Genomic DNA, 21,574 nt, shown 5'->3' with positions numbered 1-21,574 from the left:
CAATCTTAATTTTGATTAATAAAAAGACATTTTAGGAGTTAAACATATCTTCCGAGTAAAAATTATCATTCCATATTTTGCTTCCATTGTTGTTAAAGTACAGAGAGGCGGGTTGATAGACTTATAGACCAGAGTCTATTTTTGAAATTCAATTGTAAACGTAGCATACTATTTTCTAAAGCCCGAGTTTCTGAGGTATTCGAAACTTACGGAAGTTGTGAATTGCATTTTTTTTTCTGGCTTGTCGAGACTTACGGAAGTTGTGAATTGGTGAGTTGTGAATTATTTTTCTGCCTCATCGATGCGAATATAAAGATATAGAATAGATAGTGAACTGGCAATCGGTACTATCTCAATTTAGACAACTTTACAGGATGAAGAAAAATATTGTTTGCGTCAATTGTATAGCATTTCATTTATGAAATAAAAATACGTATTTTTAAATATTTTTAATTCACATACACTACGTATTTTTATACCAGATGCTATATAAATTACGCAAACAATGTTTTCTTCATAGTGTTAAGTTGTCAAAATTGAGATAACACCGGTTGCCAGTTCACAGTCGATATCTAAAAGGTAATCTTTAATTGCAGTACCGAATTGACAAGCGAGAAAATTATGACGTATTAATACGTTACAAAAGTTGATAATACAATTCTCGACTTCCGCAAGTCTCGAATGGCTCTGAAAGTTGAATTTTATAAAATGCTATATATTCACTATGGAATCTTAAAAATAGATTGTCAACAGTTATTTTGCATTAGTCTAAGTTTTAGAACTTTTGACGTGACATGAAAGAAACACGAAATTGATTTTAAGACTTTAATGATTATTCATTAAATGGTTATCACTAATTACAGGTCTCCTTTCACAGCATGAGTTATTTTTATTTTCCCGATGTTTGAGAACGGTTATACGCTCCATGGTCACGGGTGGACCGGCCAACGTCACCTGACAGGTTTAAGAAACTACATATCTGTCTATAAGACACATAACAGCGCAAAAGGGTAGACATTATATGTTTGTTCTTAAAGCCATCTGCAGCTAGGTAATCAACCCGTGACTATAAAGTGTGTAATCGTTTCGAAATATCGGGAAAATAGAAACAACTCATACCGTGGTAGAAACCCGTTTAAATACAGGTTTTTACAGCTTTTAGTATGGAATATGAGTCTATCACTTTTGTTACTTAGCCATCTCTCTACTTTTAAGTATAATCTTTCCAGTAAGTACGAATCCAATGTGCATTTAAGATCTCATCATTCCTAAATTGCTTTAAATAAACACATTGTCACTGTTCCCTCGTTTACCTTGAGACCATCATGCTCAATTTTTGTTAAAGTATAAAAAAAACGTCACGTTTTACGTATTATTTTGTAATATATTTTTTAATTTAGTATTTTTTACTAAATAAGTTTATGAAACTTCTGCCGATGTCGTGAAACTTCGCCTACATTGTAAATATTTTTTATTTCATTTTTTAAATATTTAATTAAATGAAAATGATCTTCGTAGGTTTATTTAGGTTTTTTTGTAGTTGTAAGTTTCTCTGTGTCATCAATATGTGCCAATGAGCCAAATTGAAGGAAAAAAACACTCAATTTTACCTATTCATACATTGTCAACAAATTTAAATGTAGTGATAATTCGCGTAATTGATAGATCGGTAGACGTAAATTAGGGTACAAAACCGTGCTTCCTTATATGCATTCTTAATATAATATAAATAAAAGCTATAATATTGTAAGATCAGAAATTTTAAGGGACCATTACTTCGGATTAGAGTACAAATTTTTCTCTTTAAAAAATTATTCAACATGTAATATCAAATATTTTTTTTTGAATTACTAAAAAGAAAAATTAAAAAAAATTTGGGGCCGCCATAAATTAGGAATTTAGTTATAACAAAATTTTCTTATAACTTTAATAAAGCATACGACGTTACGTACCTAAAATTTTAATCAATAAGTTTCAAGTAAGTAATGCATGTAAAATCGGCACAATGTTTTCAAAATCCATGATATTCATACTTCCTTGTGCCTTTAAACAGTAGAGTTAAGATATAGGGAACATTGTTTGTAAAGCTTCAACTTTTAGCTCTGATGATCGACTAGAGAATTAAGTTTGTAAATACATTCTATCATTATCGTAATGAAATGCATTTCTTTGTAAGATTCTAAAGTTTTGAGGAGAAATTTTAAATATTTTCCCCGTAACTGACAATAAAGGAATAAATTTAATTATTTTTTTTTTTCACTTTAGATACATGTTATCACAGAATTTCGACCCGAAACCCAATACTAGTAATGGTTTGACGTGTATTTTTTAAATAAATCAATAGTTATAGGATCGATGACCATCCAGACATAATGCCTGTACATAACCCCGAATGCTACTTCCATCGTCATTGTCAATATTGCCATTTAATTTTTTATTTTATGTACCGCAGTCAAATCGATAACTATTTCCCAAAAAAAAGGCAATTTTTGGATTCCTACAATGTAATACAATTATAAATTAGTTATCGTTGTCAATTTAATGTTAACGATAATAAGAATAAAATATACCAACGGATTTTTATCGGATATTACAATGTTTGACGTAACTTCACTTATGCCATTCTTCCATGAAGGGTGCGAAATAACGTTCGAGAAATCGCGTAGTTGAACGTGTCATTATGTTTTTTTTTTCATCGAATGAAAAAGTTAGGTGTAACGAAGATGCACCACAGTCCATCGTCAAGTTCGAATTTGAAAAACCTTTTCTTTGAATGACTTTGAAACCTTTTGAATGAATGAATGAAATGAAAATTCTAATAAGAAAGACACTCCTTTCCGAGCTAGTGAGGTGAAAATAGAATTTCATTCATTCAATTTATAGAATTTTGGTTGAAATATAATGTTCCCTTTTTGTGTTTAAATAAAGGTAACCCGAAAATTTGTATGATTCCACAATGGTAAGTAAATTTCAAGTTTTCGTTGTACTGACCACAAAAGCAACATTTTAGCCGAAAAATAAAGTGTTCATGTTTTTATTTTACAACCCATTATAAAATGACATCGATAACCCAGAAACAAAAACCATGTTACATGGTATAATTAAAGATATTTTTTTTTCAACTACCGTCATATTATGGCTATTGGTTTTTATATAATGATTGTTTTCTTCCCTATCTATACAAGAACGTTTCATAAATATTTATATCGTTTATAGTTAAGTGTCCATTTAATTTACTTCTTATATTTGTTTTGTGTTTTTCTTTCTTGGTTCAAATTCACTATTTCTTTGAAATTTTCTATCAGTGACTCGTTTGTGACTATGTGAATGTTTTAGTGTTTCTTGTTTTTTAAATCGAACAGAATAAATATTTATAAGATCGTGGAAACAAGTAAGTTTATATTTCCTTATTAATCTATCTGGCGGGTGGCAGTAAAAATACCCATAAACAACTGGGTTGTTATTCCAGAAATTATTATTAGGAAATAAGTCCCAATTTATAAAAAATATATTTATTTTAAAAGAACAAAATTACAATTGAAGTCGTAGGGCACACTCCCCTGGAAGAATAAGAATTTGAGACGCAGTAGAGCTTTTTGTGAAAGAGTTCATCCAGGGAACTAGTGCCACCTTACCTACTTCTGCCGCCAAGCAGCAATTTGAGCGTTACTACTTTCCAGTTTTGAAGAATAGAGGTGCTGGTGAAATTACAGGCACATGGGACTTGTCAACTCAAGTCGAAAGGTGAAGGGCGCAGTGCCGGTACCCATCAGATCTTTGCGCTTTAAAGCTCAGAGTGGCGTTGCAACTGTTATGGACAGGCGTGTCGCTTATCGCCAGACTCACGACTTGTTCGTAATAAAAACAAATAGAAGTTCTAGGAAATGGAAATTAAACTATTAAATATGGTCATTGGTCAGCCATGACATGGCCATGACCTATTTGATTAGGTATTTGTTCACATAAATTTGTTATTATATTTAATTCGATATATTCATCACTCCCTTACATTTTTACCATCTAAGTATAGAGAAGCTATATTTTATACAAAAGTATAACTTCTCCATACTTTCTTTTCACCATGGTTTTGGCCTTCGTGAATGGTAATTTTGTAGAAATACAACAGCGTTTTCAAAATCTTATTTTAGGATCTTATAAGTTGCCCCGTACATGAATTTGTGACTTTATGGAGACAACTGTCAATAAAAATACATAACTTTGTAGAAAAAAACCGACCTGAAAAGTACGTGGAATTACATCTAATTGCCAAGTTTTATTGAAATCGGTTATCGGAAAGTGCGCGCAACCTTACTCATCCCCTAGTTTGCCACCCTTGAAGGTGGAATATTTTCTTCAAATTTAAATGAGACCACTCCTGAGGTACCCCCTTTCCAACAAAACTAGAATCATCAAAATCGGTTCACAAATTTTGGAGTTATCTCGTAACAAACTTACAAAAAAAAAACAATCGAATTGAGAACCTAAAGAAAAAGTCGGTTAAGAAATTTGTGCGTTGCGTTACAAAGTTGATTACATTACGCAAGGAAATAGTCTCGTATTAATAATGCGTGTATGAATAGTGATTCATTTTTCATGATAAAAATTAAAAATTTCAATTTATTTCATGTACTTTGTATTAATGGAAATAAAAATGTATAATAAATTAAACGATCAATTAAAAAATGAACGACGTGATAAAATTTTGTATAAAGTTCTAAAGCAATTTCTGCTAAATAAATGTTTTTGCTCCTTGGAAGAATATTTTAATGATTGGATATTATTGTATTTAATAAAATTAATAGGTTAGTAGGTAATTATATTGAATAATTATATTAGATTAAAACTTCGGTCTGTATGTCTTCATACATTGCCACGCCCTTCTGGGTTTCATATGTTTGATGCCTGTACATAGAATATTACATGTGAATTGCAATAAAGAAAATGAATGAATGAATGAATGAATTATTTTCATGACTGTCGTGTGCTAAAACCACTTTTGATGTATAATTACATCTGGCTTTATTATATCTAGGAAGGTACGATGTACGAGGGTTATTTCCAATTACAACGTGAAACCTCACAACTTTATATTAGTTTGTCATCATAAATTTTGTGTAAAATCTACAAAACCTCCAGCCAGTGGCCGAAGTGTACCCCCGTGGCGATATCACTCTCAGCTGGGTGGCTGCCGCGGCCGCCATGCTCGTGGTCACCGCGACAACCATCGCCGGCAACGCCGTGGTGCTTGTGGCGGTGTGGCGTGCGCGACGTGCGCCCGCGCATTATCCGTTGGCCAGCCTGGCTGCGGCCGATTTATTAGTCGGATTGTCAGTCCTGCCCGTAGCCGCTGCGAGGGAGCTTATCGTTTTTAATTTACGCAAGTATCAATTGGGTTATAAAATTATAATCACTCGTTTAAACGTCGAAAAAAAAAACATTGTGCCCATCCATACATATAGGAGAGAAGTCACAAAATGTTGTATGATTCAGGGTCAACCGTGACCATGGGACCTTTAAATGGACCGAAACGTTGGTTTGTTTGAAAAAAAAAACAAATATGTCTATATTATAAGTATATTATAATGGCTTAATACAACAACACAACACCACACAAAAAACAGTTCATATACAAATAATTATTTGACATATAATTACAATTAAAATTAAAATAAACATACATAGTAGTTAGTCCGGTATGGTCTGTGTTACAGCGTCTAGTCATGCCAACACGGGACTTAACTCAGCATGTGCTGCAGTAACATACCACAAATACGTGATTTAGATTCGAAAAAATAGTTTCATTTCCATATATATGTACTTGATTATGTACTAGCATGAAACTTTGGGAGTAGACCCTTCGTTGAACAGGAAGCGGAAGTAAGAAAAAATAAAGGAAGTAGGTAGGCATATTTATTAGTTTACCACTAATAACATCGCAAAAGAAAAAAAAGAAAAACATAATGAAATCTTTCAAACGTAAAATATAATTAAATTATTACAAAATAAAAAATAAAAATAAAATTAAAACACAACTATTCACATAAAAAAAGGACACTTACTGTAAAAATACTTTATGTGGTGCCAGCTGCGGTAACAAGAGGGTCTAACTCAGTATTTGCTAAATAAATAAATATTAGACAACATCACATACATTGCCCTGATCCCAAAGTAAGTAACTAAAGAACTTGTATTATGGAAACCGCAAACACTTAGACCCAAGACAATATAGAAAAGTTAAGTTTCTGCATTGACCCGGCCCGGAGTCGATCCCAGGACACAGAGATGGCGACACCATGAGAACCGGAACAAGCCACTCGACTACGAAGGTTGATAAAAAAACGCGCAATATTCTCATATTAATTCTAAAATCTTATTATTAACCGTATTTAAGGAACTGAGGCCCGGCGCCAACAGTGGAGGGACTGCTCGGCAGGGAATCCTTCGGCATTCCTACATGCAAGCGTACACTGACGGCAATTATGCCGCGGTGTCCTTAACAAGCCGCGGAATCTCTTATGTACGACGCGGCGTCCTTAAGCATGCTGACGTATCCTTAGGCATGCGGAAGCATTCCGTTGCGACATCTTGCTCGTTGTTGAAGAAGTCGTCCCATGGCTTTTCGCCTCGCATACGTAAATATTTATAAAGTAACGTTTAATTTCCCAGCGTGGGCGTTGTGCGCTTGCTGGAGCACGCTGGACGTGCTCTGCTGCACGGCATCGATTCTGTCCATATGCGCGTTGGGCTGGGAGCGCTGGTATGGCATTACCGCGCCGCTTGCCCGAGCTAGAAGAAATCGACGTGCTAAGGTCGTGTATAGTAAATTTATTCTTTCTTGGTTACTCAAGTTGTGCATTTACAACAAGTGCTTCAGTTTACTACTACTGTCTGTTGGAAGGATTTTTATTATGACAAACTAGAGGAGGAATTTCACTAAAAATAAATTAATATCATGGTAGTAGAACATCATAACATTTTTTACAATTTATACAGCGACGTCTCTTGTCAACCTCTGGTAGCTGTAAAGATATCTCACAGATTTCTCACAGATGGCGCTACGGTATAAATCCATTATAACAAAAAATATCGATCTTTGATATTTCAAACCAAATATGACCACGGTAAAAAGGGTGGTTAGCTAGACGAGGAATTCTCGGATGCAATTCCCTATAGAATCAATATCAAAGTAAGGAAATTTTCCTTGTAATAAAATTAAAAAAAAAACACTTGTCTGTCACTTTTACAATTCGTGAATATTTTAGGTATCAGCGCTGCTTGTGTGGCCGGTTTCGACTGTAATTGCTCTACCAGCTGCGTTTATACCTTCGCCAAGGCACTACTTTCTTGGAGAGGCGCCCAAGGCCTGCACCGTTAACACCAATGTCGGGTATGTTACATATAGTTCCCGTTAACTGTACTTTTAACATATTTCATAACTGTAAATAATTAATGTCTTAGCAGACAAAATTATTAATTAATTTAGTTATAGTCAGTTATAGTCAGTGTCGTTACAGGGTTCCTGTGCTGGAAACTTTTGTTTTCAAAGACTTTGAGTCAAATAATCTTTATTTCATAGGCATTTCGTAGGTAAGCAAATTACACTTGAAATCGTCATACTGATTAACTCTACTGCTCATTCGTAACAGATTTTCCTGAGAAGAATGAGCAAGAAGCTCTAGGGGCTGCTCTTTGTTAATATACATTTCAATACATTTATCATTACAATATTTAATTTAAACATCTTATAGACCACCTGCAAGAGCTAAACGGGTCACTACCACGGATTTTTGTCATTCAAGTACGCAGAAGCTGCATAAATAACCTTTCGTAAAAAGGTTTTGTTTCACAATAGTTTTAAATTTCTTAACTGGCATATTTTGAATATCAATCGGAATCTTATTACAGAAGCGTATAGATTGCTCCATAAATGAATTTGAGACTTTATAAATACGACTGTCAAGAGCAGTTAGTTTATTTTTATTCCTCGAATTAATGTTATGTCTGTCACTATTTAAAAAAAAAATTCCTAACATGAATAACATTTTCATATATGTACTGTGGCATTAGGTTTTATGTAACTCCTTTGGCAATCCACATGAAACAATGAGTAAATTAATTATGAATTATGAAAGTAAATTTACCTTTCCAAATAAAGAAAAAAACAATACCAAGTCAGCTAAACCTAATTATGTGTCGTAGCTATTTTCAAAAGAGCCTGAAAAAACCTTTGTCGATGATTTTATTGCAGCTACGTCTTCGCCAGCGTATCCTTCTCGTTCTACATTCCGGCAACGATCATGATGTACCTTTACGCTTACATCCTTCGGTCTCTAGCAGTGCCCATACCGATTCGAGCCCATAGAGGACCTACGTCCAGTAAACAGGTGGTAAGCGTATATTAACTGACTGGTAGCGAATTGTGTACAAGTATAAATTCCTTCCTTCCTTCTTTTATTCATATAATTCCAGTACCACCTCTCTCTCTAGACAGCATGTAAAGTTAGTATCGTCTTCGAAAGGAGAGGCTCTCATGAAGAAGTTTCATTTTGCTGCTATTCAGTCTGATTTGATTAATGGCATGAGGTCAATGGAGAGAGCGATGCTCGGTATTTCCCTACGTGATAGAATCAGAAATGACGAAATCCGTAGGAGAACCAAGGTAACCGACATAGCTCGAAGAATTGCTCAGCTGAAGTGGCAGTGGGCGGGGCACATAGCTAGGACAACCGGTGGCCGTTGGGGCGGAAAGGTTCGCTCAGTGGGTAGGCCCCCCACCAGGTGGACCGACGATCTGGTAAAGGTCGCGGGAAACCGATGGATGCGGGCAGCGCAGGACCTAACGTCGTGGAGATCGTTGGAGGAGGCCTATGCCCAGCAGTGGGCGTTGTATGGCTGAATGATGAGTCTGATTCTTTCCTATACCACGTCGATCTGGTGGAAGCATCTTCATTCACGTAGTTTCGCTTATGTACTCCGCTCTTCTCTGTCCGCTTAGTTCAAAATTGTAATATTCTGTTATACTGCGTTATTTGTATAACAATAAAAAATATATTTGTATAACAATAAAAAAATATATACCCTGCCTTTGTAGGCAGGGTATATATTTTTTCCTGACTCGGTTCTTCTTGCAGGCAAATAACAATGCGCAAAACCAAAAGGAAATGGCAATGGCTACCCCGATACCGAAGCAGAAAACTTCAACAGTTCAGAAATTAACCACGTAAGTGCTCATTATCACTTCATTAAATAAGTGGGATAAGCTAAGCGGTAAGGGGAGCTTTACTGTGGTCCGATTTTTAACGGTAAGGGTACTGGATAAATCACAGGCACTTGAGACTTGTCAACTTATAACTGTCAGCTCAGAGCGGCACTACAACTGTTATGGACAGGCGTGGAGTCCGGGGAGGCTCGAGGTTAATGTTCCCACGAGCCCCCTCAACACCCCAGGCTTCCACCAAGGTTCGCGCGCTAAAGAGTGGGGAATCGATACATTGTGTTGACTATCCATTCTAAATAAATACGCAGTAAGGGCCGGGCACTGGTGTGGGACGCCACACTTGCCCCATCCCATCTCCAGTACAACAGCAAGAGGGCTGGCTCCGCAGCTGAACTGTAATAAGTACTAGGATCCCGGCTCCGACTACCTATTTACAGCCTTTGGAGTCGAAACCCTTGGCCCGATTGGATTGGACTTGGATGGAAAATTAATAGACTGTCTGGGAAACCCAAGGGCCGGCAGATACCTTGCTCAACGCTTTAGCATAGCCAAACAATTTTATTCATATAATTTAAAACTCCTAGCTTTACTTTCTAGTATCAGCTTTTATTATACCTTACCTGTATGTTATCAAAATAAAAATATCATAATAATACTTATTAAGTAGTGAAGAAAACTGATATCATTTGTAAGAAATAGTGAAATAAATTTCTGTATGAATTTTTCAGATTTATGACCCCAAAGCGCAATCATTTAGCAGTTCCTAATGCGCCAGGACAGGAACATATACCGTCACCATTGAAAACTTCAAATTCACCGTAAGTACCTCGTAGTGAGGTAACCAGACCATTACTGTACCATTTGTAGAGCTCCTTGTGAAAGAAGTCATTCTCCCTACCTATTTCTGCCGTCAAGCAGCAATGTGAACACTATTGTGTTCCGCTTTTGAAAGGTACGGTTAATTGGTTAAATTGCAGGGAAATGGTATTTGTCAGCTTATGTCTCAAGGTGACGCGCGCAGTGCGGTCCCTCTCAGATCTTTACAATACAATACAATACAAATAAATATCCTTTGTTGTGTGTTATTTACATTGACTTACAATTATATGGACGTCGGGTCTGCGCTAAAAAGTGTCCGAACTTATAGGGCGTTAAAATCGTATACAGAGCGTCATTCACAGTTTAGTCTTCGTTTGTTCGACTGACAGCGAAGCAAGCAAAATTAGACAGTACTGCGATGACATTACAATTTAAATTCAACGTTTTAGCTTTTTCATATTCCTTTACATGTCACTACGTTTAAATAGGTTGACTTGGGACATTTTTTCGTGGTTTTTGTATTAGACCCGTCGTCCATTTATTTGTAAGTCAATGGTTATTTATGTCAAAACATAAATAACGTGTTCATCTTCTCTGTTCTGTATTAGAGGAGGAATAATCCCTCGACAACGCAGAGCCACCCGCACGATTGTAATGCTGATGTCTCTGTTCCTCATTTGCTGGACGCCTTTCTTCGTCATGTTGCCTGTTGGTGAGAGTGATAAAACTAACTACATATGACATAATAACGTTATAAAGAGAATTTTTACTTTATGCTCCAGTAAATTCTGAGTATTACATACCTCTATAGCTAACATTGTACTTGATCGCTATAATCTTGTTTATATTTGTGAAACTTTGGATCTAAATTATTGTTAGTGATGTTTTGTATCAAATTCACTTTTTATTTTCATTATTAACTGGCTTCTTGATTCGACGATCCTTTTTTTTGTTAAATAAGCATTGACTTACAATTATATGGACGCCGGGTCCGCGCTAAAAAGTGTCCGAACTTATAGGGCGTTAAAATCGTATACAGAGCGTCATTCACGCCTTAGTCTTCATTTGTTCGATTGACAGCGAAGAAAGCAAAATTAGACAGTACTGCGATGACATTACAATTTAAATTCAACGTTTTAGCTTTTTCATATTCCTTTACATGTCACTACGTTTAAATAGGTTGACTTGGGACATTTTTTTCGTGGTTTTTGTATTAGACCCGTCGTCCATTTTTTTGTAAGTCAATGTAAATAAGTAACTAAGTAGTGGTGCCATTCGAATTTAAAGAAAATATTCCACAAATTAGGAGTTTCTTAATTCTTTGTTTTTTTCAACTGATGTTCAGTTAATAAATTGTAATTTAGTGCGTATTGTGTACTGCATCCGATTCTTTTTCTTTCTGAATCTGAGAACAAATCTAAAAAACCCGGACCCACTTCGGATGTCGCTTGTGCACTAAGTCTTATTCGAATCCGAGAAAATACGGATATCACTGGTGCACCAAGAAATAAAATGATCTCTGTGACATTTCGGATCGTCATTTCTCGGATTGGGAGCTAATATGAATTGGAGGTTGTATGCAAGGCGCAAACGTTCCTAGAAGTGGAATATTTTTCTTAAATTTGAATGGGACTTTACCTACTGAGGTACACTTCTTCTCTTGAAGTGGGTTAGAAAAATACAAAATGAAACTAATAAATATTATATCATATCAAACACTGTGTCATCTTTAGTAGATAGTAGTCAAATGCCATACTTGACTGTTGCCACCAACGTTATTTTCTTTTTAATGTAATTTTATCACCCCCCAAAAATGTTACTTATTGTTTTGAGTGATAGGTACCTTTAGGTACCTATATATTCGTCTGTTTAAAGGTAAAACCACATTAGTGACATGTACCACTAAAAATCTTTAATTTATATAGCTTTGGTAAGAAAATCACTATCTTTCTGCACGTGAAACTCAATAACGAAAAAGCTATAAACTTAATGAAAGTTTTATCTGTAGAAAGACGGTGAATTTCTTACAACTGGTACATAATTTTGGAATTTTTTGTCGAAAATGTCACTTATGTGGTTTTACGTTTAAGCAGACAAAGGTACATCACCTATCACTCAGAACAATAGGTAACATTTTTGGGGGGTGATAAAATTACATAAAAAAGAAAATAATGTAGGTGGCAACAGTCAAATATAGCATTTGACTAGTACCGAAGATGACACAGTGTTTGTTAGAAAATCCTGATTCCAATTATTGCAGATTCCCTCTGCGAGTGCGTGCGTGACGTAGCCTGGCAATGGTGTACATGGCTTGGGTACGCGAACTCCTCTCTCAACCCCCTGGTCTATGCAGCAGCCTCCCCTAGCGTCAGACGGGCGATACGAGCCTCCCTCACGACTAGCAGCTCTTCAAGAACCACTGACGTCAATACGAGGACTGACGTGCCGATGATTTCTAGGAGAATTTAAAAAGGTATGACTTCCGTGAGCCTCTTGGGATACCTTACGTGCATTGCTTTAGGTACTATAGAGTTGTGGTGTTATTCTTATAAAGTGTTATTTGTATATCAAGTATACTTAAATACAGTGTGATATAAATATCACTGTCCATTTTTTTCCTGTGCATAACATTTAGTAATAGAACACATTAGTGAAATAAAAAAAAGCCCATTTTTTTATGTTAATATTTCCCAACAATTTCTAACGCGTGGTTACCTCAAAATAGTAAATAAAATTAAACGATCGGTACCAAGTTGTCTAGACGCCTAGGCGCCAGCACGTCTTGTCGCGCGACGACAGGCCTGCGCTAATTCATCGCGCGCGTTAGTGTAATACTTGGTTGTCTGTAAAATACATAAACTCGAGCGCTGACTCCGCTAACTGCCCCACACCGTTTTCGTTGCTATAGCAACGGCGACAGACGCTGATATATAAAACTTGGAGACGTAACTTATTTATTTGTTAAGTATTTGAAAAAAAACCCGCACATGTATTTTTATTCCCATTATACAGTAGGCTCCTTTAAAATGACGCATGCGCCGCGTCGACGGTGAATCGGCAAATGTGGTTAAAAACACGATCGCACAAAGACGACTCCGCGTTAAATAAGTTTGTTGACAACAAAAAAAATCCACTTTACATATACACACACAGACAAAAGATTGTGTCGGAGCTTAAAATTATGGTTTAACATTAAAGATACACTCCGATGGTAATTTGTAGTTCAGAGTGGTTACATTCGGTGACTCTTAGCAGCGATGTCAACGCGATGCAAACGACGCAAAACAAAACAATGTGCATAAACCTATACAGATTTGTCGTATTTATAATTCACCATAAGCACCTGTACGCGATGCAATGCAATTTGTATCGATGCAGTCGCGCCTTTGTATCGATGCAATCGCCTATGAACTGTAAGTGCAGCGATGCAGTTTCGTGTAGTGTGTAACCATTCTAAGTGTCGTATTCCAGAACTCTACTCAATGCTCAAGTCAGGATTGCACTGGAAACACAAGCACTGGAAATACGACCCTAATGGCATGGACTTGAGTGTGATTTCGAGTGCTTTAAACCATACTCAAATCCTGACTTGAGCATTGAGTAGAGTTCCAGAATACGACCCTAATTTACACTTTAGATCCTTTAGGGTATTAAAAGTTAAACAACTTTTTATTCCTATTTAAGTAAATAGGTAAATTTTATTTAAACACATTCATATTAATATGTGTACATTTCTTTGGTATGACAACTACCCATTTACGATAAGTTTTACAATAAAATTATTATGTTCAAAAACAGTTCAATAATAAAAATTGCACATGGAAAATACTGTTCAAAGAATGTAAGATAAAAATGGAAATTATTTAAGTTAAGATTAAATTAAATTAACAACAACAAATAACAATTTTAAATTATTTACAACTTAAAATAAAATTTGAAATAATCTACAACATAACAACGACCTATAACTAGCTTGTGCAAGATATGTAATTCTACATCATTTATCGTGGAATTGAATAACATTTGACACTGACTTGTACCATGGGACTAGGTACTCACTATATTATTATAATACGAAGAAACAACTACATTTTTTTTACGATTAAATATTTCGAACGTATTTTTGAATTATGCCATTCGACCACTAAATTTGCCGATTCGGCCTGTATTTTGATTATCATTATAATGATTATGTTATCACGTTTATATATTTGAGAAAAAGTTATTAACTACTCGTATATTATTGGTTTTAGGATCACCTGGTCTGAACTGGCTTCACAAAAATTCTTCGTACAACAAAACGTGTTGGAAATATAGGCGTAACACCACAGCCGCTTTATGTTATAGGTTTATAAGCCAACTTATCTCGTGGTAATGAGTTGGCTAGAAAAAACCTCGGAAATTAAAGGAAGAAAAGACCGGAGATAAAAGAGACGATCCGTGAGAGGAAAAGGTTAAAAAATGATGGGATATGTCTTAAAACGGAATATCAGAATAATGACGCATTATGCCAAACAAGATGGTGTACATTAAAATGGCGGCTAGTGTCTTAAAATGGCGACTGTTGCAATAATGGCGGCGATGTATACAGGCGGACGGGAGATGGTGCTAGCGCCTCCAAAAAAGTCTTTTGCGTCCGGGGAACAGTTTTTACAAGTGCAGATACCGTTTAAACAGTAGCCAGGTTCGTCTTCTTCTGAGACACACTCCTGAAAAGAAATAAAGATGTTTTAGTTAATTGCTAGTATTAAGTTTTTTTAGATGAATTTGAAATGTAAATATTGTATAACTGGACTGTGTGTAATATTAATATGTATTGTAATATTTGTTATAATAAACAGTGGTCTTCTGTGAGTCCTTGTTTAATTACAACGTGTCTGGTTAAATTTACTAGGGAAGAAAGGTCGCGGAAAACACATTATCATCTTTGTTATTCGAACTAAGAGGCTACGACTATATCTCGAAATTTCTATAGTGAATATGTGGTTTAAGTAAACACATTTAGATACACAAGTAGTGTAGTACAAAATTAAATATATCGAGTTCTCTTGGGTTGTCGCGATTGTTTTTTTTTATAATATCAAGTGGTGGGACGAACAAGACGTGCGCCTGATGGTAAACTACACGCCTGTCCATGACAGTTGCAGTGCCACTCAGCTCTTTAAATTACAAAGATCTGAGGTACACTGCCATAGCGCCCGTCACCCTGTGACGTAAGTTGACAAGTCCCATGTGCCTGTAATTACACCCTTACCCTTCAAAACCGGAACACAGTAATGCTGACATTACTGCTTGGCGGCAGAAATAGGTAAGGCGGCAGTACTTCCCTGGACGAACTCTTTCACAAGGAGCTCTACTAAAAACATTTTTAGTATTACATTTTCATTTTCTACGTGACACATTAAACTATTTTTCGGATGTACATTGCTTATATTTTATTTTTATTGAATACCATGATTTTACTGCAATGATATTTATATATTTTTTGTGAAAACATAAAGATTAAATAAATACAAAGAAAAATTCTTTTGATTGGCTGGATTCGAACCATCACCTGTTTGCCATACCGGCGCTAACTCGCTTATATTTCTTTTTACAGACCACAAACCATATAAAACGTTTCGAGTCCTTTACAGGTCCCATGGTCACGATCTGTCAGCCATCAGGGACCTATAAAGGGCCTGAAAAGTTGATTTGTTTGCTAAATAAACATATGCCATTTAGATACGAAAGAATAGCTTCATTGTTAAAAATAAAAGAAGGCAATTAAGAGGCCTAGAGGCTCACAGTTATTTCGCTCTATATATTGATATACCTTAGCATTGCCATACAGAGGGGGAACGCTGCCAGCATTTTGGGGACCCTGTCGCGGGGACCCAATAACACTCTAGTTTTCGATGGTTAATATATTAGATTAACCAAATTTTTAAAGTTCCTTACTTAAACCAGGTACTAAAAAAGAGACTTATGGAGAGACTTCGGTGTTCGCCTATACATCACGATAGGTCTATTCAGAAATTAGATGAGCTATTGACATGAAATTTGGCAAGCTTCTTATTGTTGATATTATTATCGGCGAATGATTTATGGAGAAATTTCCCAACTTCAATAATAAAATGACGCCATTCAAAAAGTAAAATTGTTGAGAAACAAACTAAATTAAATAAAAAATTACATATGATTTTCATATCAAATAGAAATGACATGTTTCACATCAACCTACACACGTTATTTTTTTAATCAATCTCGACATTTCGGAAACCATCACTCTTACCTACACGGAACACGGAATAAGCTAGTCAGAAAAATATTGGTTCATACGACATGGTATAAATGGTTCGTACGACACAGGTCGGCAACGAATCTGCTTCGGCGATGAAGCGGTCGTGTCGACGGCGAATCGGCTACGCACGCACGATTTTTTGCTTTAAATCGATTTTTTGGATCTTAGCGGATCATATGCCTTTGAATCGATCCACAGACCGGATCGTATGCTCTTGAATCGATCTCATGAAAATCGATTCAAAATTAATTTGGATAAAAAAAAAAGACGTTCAGATGGCGCAGAACTAGCGAGACTCGCCAAATATTGTACACTTATTGTACTTAGATGTTGCCAAAATGCTTTTCTTGCAGGCCAATATAAAATAGGGGTTCAGAGACTACTTTGTTTCAATTATGAATACGACCCAGACGATTCGATTCGTCTAAATGAAATGAATCGATACAAATATCGCTAGATCGTATGCATTTGAATCGATCTTCATAAAAATCGAAACGTAATGTGCATCCCTAGAATCGGCTTAATACAACAAGTATGGTAAAATATAAAGCCTATTGATAAGTGAGGTTCTTTACGTCACTTAATTATTTTAAGGGTGTAAGTATTTGTAGATTTTTTAACGGATAAGTAATAAGAAATAATTCAAACTGATTTATATTTTACTATAACAAATTCAGGTGCTTTGTTTACCTCATCCACTACACAGTCCTGACCAGGCCTCTTCCTCTGCCAACATCGCTCAGGCGTACCAGTTGCGCGTGCACTGTAGGCGCATTGACAAACACCACCTAAGCATAAAGCAGCGCCAGGAGATCTTGCCTCCGGTTTTCCCGATAACGCATCGCACTGGACATCGTATTCGCATGCCTCTCCCAGATGATGCACAGCTGTAAAATAATAACAATACAAGAAGTTAGAATAAAACCAGTATTGTACGACATAGTTTCTGTACTAAGAGTGTATCACATACTAAGCCATACAGAGTGTAAGCCATACAGGGTGTAAGCCATACAGTTAATTATGACTTATTATCTCATTAGGAACACAACGTAATATATTTGAAAAATTATTTGTATAATTTAGATCCTATTGAATCTAATCTGTACCAAATTTCATTTCAGATTCATGATAATACTATAGAATAAAGCATAAATCATCATGGGTCGGGATCACGACCCCGAAATGATGTAAGGTACAACAAAGAATTACGACCAAACCTAGGATACGCTTGGGCTGTAAAACCATACAATTGTTTTAGTACTGTGGTAGGACTTGGGGTAATGAGTGTACGTGAATATGAACATGATTTTCGTCCTTTCTAACTAACATTCTCTCTATCTTCATTCTAATAAATATTCTAAGTTGTTGTATAAGCATGCTTGTACAAGAAAGCGAACATCCCTTTGCTTCGTCAACAGAAATATATTAATTTTAAAGAGAAAAAATACTACAAAAGCAATAAAATAAATTAACTTCTTACGCCACTACATGGAGCATCAAAGGAAGACTAACATGAGGAATCTGTGTTCATCTATTCAAGTTTATAATGACGTATACAAGGAGTATATGACGTCGGCGTCAAAACGGTTTAAACAATCACTCTAGAATAGTTTAATATGCAAAGGGGGCCATATTTTCAGAAACTCATCACTATGTGGCTAATTTCATGCTGAAATATTGACTTGTTTTCGGTAGCAACTATGGATGCAAGATTTTTTGCTTTGAATCGATTTTTTATTGTAATGTATCATATGCCTTTGAATCGATCAACAGATCGGATCGCGTGCTCTTGAATCGATCTCGAAAATTAATTTCGAACAAAAAAAAATTTTGACACTGTTTTTGGCTTCGTCGTTTACGACTTTCATTTAGAGTGATACTAGCCAGTGAGAAATGACATTTAGATTGCACAAAATTAGCGATAACCACTAAATAATGTAGAATTAATGTACGGACAACGGCACACCAGACTACACATTTTTGTTCGAAAATCGCCTCCAGTGCAACGAAACAAGATACGTCAATGTGTAGCTTGATGTGCTGGGGTGTGTACATTAAGTCTACATTATTTAGTACATAGATGTTGCCAAACTGCTTTTCTTGCAGGCCAATAAACAATAGAGGTTCATAAAGAGACTGTTTTGTTTAAATTATGAACATGATCTAGGTGACTCGATTCGCCCGATTCGATATTGTTGGATCGATTTACTTAAAAATCGTATGGAAAGGAATCGATACAAAAAATCGCTAGATCGTAAACACTTGAATCGGTCTTCATAAAAAACGAATCGTAAAGTACATCCCAAGTTGCAACCAAGTGTAACGTACGACACACTGAAATAACAAATGCAATTGAAATAAACAGGATGTTTTTAAAATAATAATGTAACCTGTTTCCATTTGAGCCTACTAAGTAGCAGCAATGATAGCAGCAAAAAGTTTAAGTAATTAATTTAATCATGTTGCGCTTGATTCCATCAAGAATTCTGATAAGCTCGCTTGTTTAAAGTTCTTTTTCACCTCACTAGCTCGGAAAGGCTTTCTCATTATAAATCTGCGCGTAAAATCGTTTATGCGCTAGCGTGGAAAAGGTTTTTCGAATTCGAACTTGACGATATTGACTGTGGTGCACCTTTTTTAATATAAATCCGTTGGTATATTTTATTCTTAATAATTATTGACATTAAATTGACAACGATAACTAATTTTGTTTATTAAAACTGATTTGTTATAGTCCAACTGTTTTTTTACATCTACCATTTTCCTCACTATAGGGAGGTGAAAAGTTGTGTGTTTCGCTCGGCAGCAAAGTTGTTTAACGTCTCGTGTCTTGAAACCCTCGCTACGCTCAGAATTCTACTTTTCATTACATTTTTTTTTCGCTTGCTCATGTTTCAATACAACAACTTTACAGCTTTGCATAACAAATAACTATTTGTGTGTATACAAAAGATATCACTTTTTAGATGTGACACTAAAATTAAATTATAGTCCATGAATTGCATGCTGAAGCTAGAAACGGGAATAAAATAAAAATCAGGTCAAGAGATGCCTTAGTAACTACTCTGTTTAAAGTACCGTACTTACACCGTATTTCGGTATATTTCCTTGGCTTATGTTGAAAAAGAAAAGACAAGTTATGGTCAAACCCCACTTATCATCAGCGCTGCAAAGCGACTTATACACCAGAAGCAATTTTACACACAGTGGCGGATTTGTCCCAAGTCCCAGTAGGCCCGGGCCTAAGGAGACCAGATTTTAGGGGCGGCCAATTGTGAGAAAAAATTCACTGATGATAACAAGAAATAACTCAAAGTACCTAAAAATATTCTAAGGGCTCACGCACATTATAGCGGGCCGCACTGCACCTCATAGTATAACAATGTTCTTTCTAAATCACTTTCTTACATTTTATATATATAAATAAAACCTAAAACCGTTTTAAATGTTTTATTTAAATCTGAAACCTCTGAAAATATTAAAAACTAGCAGCTATTACAGTTAATTAAATTTCTGAATAGATTTCGATAAAAGTTGGCAATAAAGTTAATTCATTATGTAGTCTACCGGTATATGATGAGTGCTGAAAAAGCGGCGGCTGGTACTGACTACGTGGACTGGGGCCTAGGGTGGCCACGACTGCAAATCCGCCACTGCGTACGCAATGAGAAGACCTGCTTTTAGTTTAGACACGACGCTCATTCGTGCCGATAAGGTGGTCTCTGATTTAAACATTGTTAGTTTATAAATACATAAGCTGTCAAATATTGAATATATACATACCTTCAACGCAAATCTTGCTGTCGTTGTGGGCAACCCAGTTTTTGCGGCATTGGCATGTTCCTTGGCACTCTAGACCTGCCCCGGCGCACTGCAGCTGGTCTTCACAGGGCCCGCCAAGTCCAGAATCTCGGACGCATCTGGAAGATTTAGTATATTTTTATTTTATGATATTTAACGGACTCAAGGCCGTTCAAGAGGTAGCTCAAAACAGAGAAATTTTGGGGATTGATAGGGATCCTATAGGCGTTTGTAATTTATTTATTTCTCCTAATTATGTGATTTAGTCGGCGTCGGTTAAATAGTTTCAGCTAAGTTTAATGTATGTATTGCTTGTGATACAAAACTGGGGTAATATCGTTGAGATAATGGTAGCTCGAATAACCGTCTCCTAACAATTACGAAAAAAAAATTACGTAATTTCACGGATTCCTAATAAAGAAAACTGCTGCTCTACTGCCACTAGACTAGCAGTGGCGAAAGGTCCATTTAACGCAATTTTTAAATTTTTTTTTTAACGATACAAGCGTACATATCGTCGCGTCAATAAAAGGTCGAAGCGACACGCCTGTTCATAACAGTTGCAGTGCCACGCAATGCTTTAAATCACAAAGAGGGACACTGCCACTACGTATGTCACCTTGAGACATAAGTTGACATGCCCTGTGTACCTGTAAATTCACCAACACCCTTCAAAATAGAAACGAAATAATGCGTAATTCATAGCTTGGCGGCAGATATAGGTAAGGCAGTACTTACTGGACGAACTCATTCACAAGAAGCTCTACGGCTACTGACTTTAATTCGGCAAGGCATTGACTTACAATTATATGGACGTCGGGTCCGCGCTAAAAAGTGTCCGAACTTATAGGGCGTTAAAATCGTATACAGAGCGTCATTCACGCTTTAGTCTTCGTTTGTTCGACTGACAGCGAAGCAAGAAAAATTAGACAATACTGCGATGACATTACAATTTAAATTCAACGATTTAGCTTTTTCATATTCCTTTACATGTCACTACGTTTAAATAGGTTGACTTGGGACATTTTTTTCGTGGTTTTTGTATTAGACCCGTCGTCCATTTATTTGTAAGTCAATGCGGCAAGGTCAAAAAAATTCTTCCCTAACTTAGTACTACATATTTGAAAGGGACATTGATTGCAATGCAGCATTTGCTGCATACTTTCAACCTGGGTTTTCCTTTTTCAAATATCCACTTTTCGTCACTGGTGCAAGGTATATAATTATTTTGACGGCCTCTGTGGTCGAGTGGCTTGCACACCGGTTTTCATTGTGTCGCCATCTCTGAGGTCCCGGCTTCGATCCCTGGCCGGGTCAGTGTAGAAAACTAACTTTTGTATATTGTCGCCGGTCTGGGTGTTTGTGGTACCGTTCGTTGTTTCCGATTTCCATAACACAAATGCTTTAGCTACTTACTTTGGGATCAGAGCAACGTATGTTGTCTAATATTTATT

The 21,574-nt window shown here is 36.1% G+C and overlaps 2 protein-coding genes across 6 annotated transcripts in view; one reads left to right on the top strand and one right to left on the bottom strand.

Annotated features, from left to right (window-relative positions):
* The first annotated feature begins 3,174 nt into the window (after nucleotides 1-3,174).
* LOC113232878 (5-hydroxytryptamine receptor 2A-like) lies at nucleotides 3,175-14,407 on the top strand. Of its 2 annotated transcripts, XM_026467752.1 has the most exons (10): nucleotides 3,184-3,391; nucleotides 5,137-5,377; nucleotides 6,667-6,809; nucleotides 7,263-7,387; nucleotides 8,249-8,387; nucleotides 9,132-9,220; nucleotides 9,946-10,035; nucleotides 10,645-10,748; nucleotides 12,297-12,509; nucleotides 14,290-14,407. In XM_026467752.1, the coding sequence occupies exons 2-9, from the start codon at nucleotides 5,200-5,202 to the stop codon at nucleotides 12,503-12,505; spliced, it is 1,077 nt and encodes a 358-aa protein (XP_026323537.1). In that variant the 5' UTR covers nucleotides 3,184-3,391; nucleotides 5,137-5,199; the 3' UTR covers nucleotides 12,506-12,509; nucleotides 14,290-14,407. The 2 variants fall into 2 exon arrangements, with proteins under 2 accessions (XP_026323538.1, XP_026323537.1); XM_026467753.1 differs by lacking the exon at nucleotides 14,290-14,407 and having other exon boundaries at nucleotides 3,175-3,391; nucleotides 10,645-10,744; nucleotides 12,297-12,468.
* LOC113232879 (multiple epidermal growth factor-like domains protein 10) overlaps nucleotides 13,866-21,574 on the bottom strand; it is a 91,213-nt gene continuing 83,504 nt past the window's right edge. Inside the window, exons 7-10 of one of the 4 annotated variants that reach the window (XM_026467757.1) lie at nucleotides 20,103-20,239; nucleotides 19,407-19,431; nucleotides 17,010-17,206; nucleotides 14,696-14,745 (exon numbers count right to left, since the gene is read on the bottom strand). In XM_026467757.1, coding sequence (XP_026323542.1) covers nucleotides 17,059-17,206; nucleotides 19,407-19,431; nucleotides 20,103-20,239 — 310 coding nt within the window. In that variant the 3' untranslated portion in view covers nucleotides 14,696-14,745; nucleotides 17,010-17,058. Of the gene's footprint in view, nucleotides 14,746-17,009; nucleotides 17,207-19,406; nucleotides 19,432-20,102; nucleotides 20,240-21,574 lie in introns of all 4 variants that reach the window. The other 3 variants (XM_026467755.1, XM_026467754.1, XM_026467756.1) reach the window with 3 other exon arrangements.

The sequence above is a fragment of the Hyposmocoma kahamanoa genome, unplaced genomic scaffold (assembly GCF_003589595.1).
Source record: "Hyposmocoma kahamanoa isolate Upper Pololo Valley unplaced genomic scaffold, ASM358959v1 78, whole genome shotgun sequence".
NCBI lineage: Eukaryota > Metazoa > Arthropoda > Insecta > Lepidoptera > Cosmopterigidae > Hyposmocoma > Hyposmocoma kahamanoa.
Note: the sequence above shows the minus strand (reverse complement) of the source record. Positions and strands in the feature narration are given on the sequence as shown.

Bases quoted from the DNA above. Each gene is read 5' to 3' on its own strand.
- LOC113232878 (XM_026467752.1), top strand. From the start codon at position 5,200: ATGCTCGTGGTCACCGCGACAACCATCGCCGGCAACGCCGTGGTGCTT. The intron at 7,388-8,248 runs GTATGTTACATA...ATTTTATTGCAG, and splicing joins ACCGTTAACACCAATGTCGG to CTACGTCTTCGCCAGCGTAT. The intron at 10,749-12,296 runs GTGAGAGTGATA...CAATTATTGCAG, and splicing joins CTTCGTCATGTTGCCTGTTG to ATTCCCTCTGCGAGTGCGTG.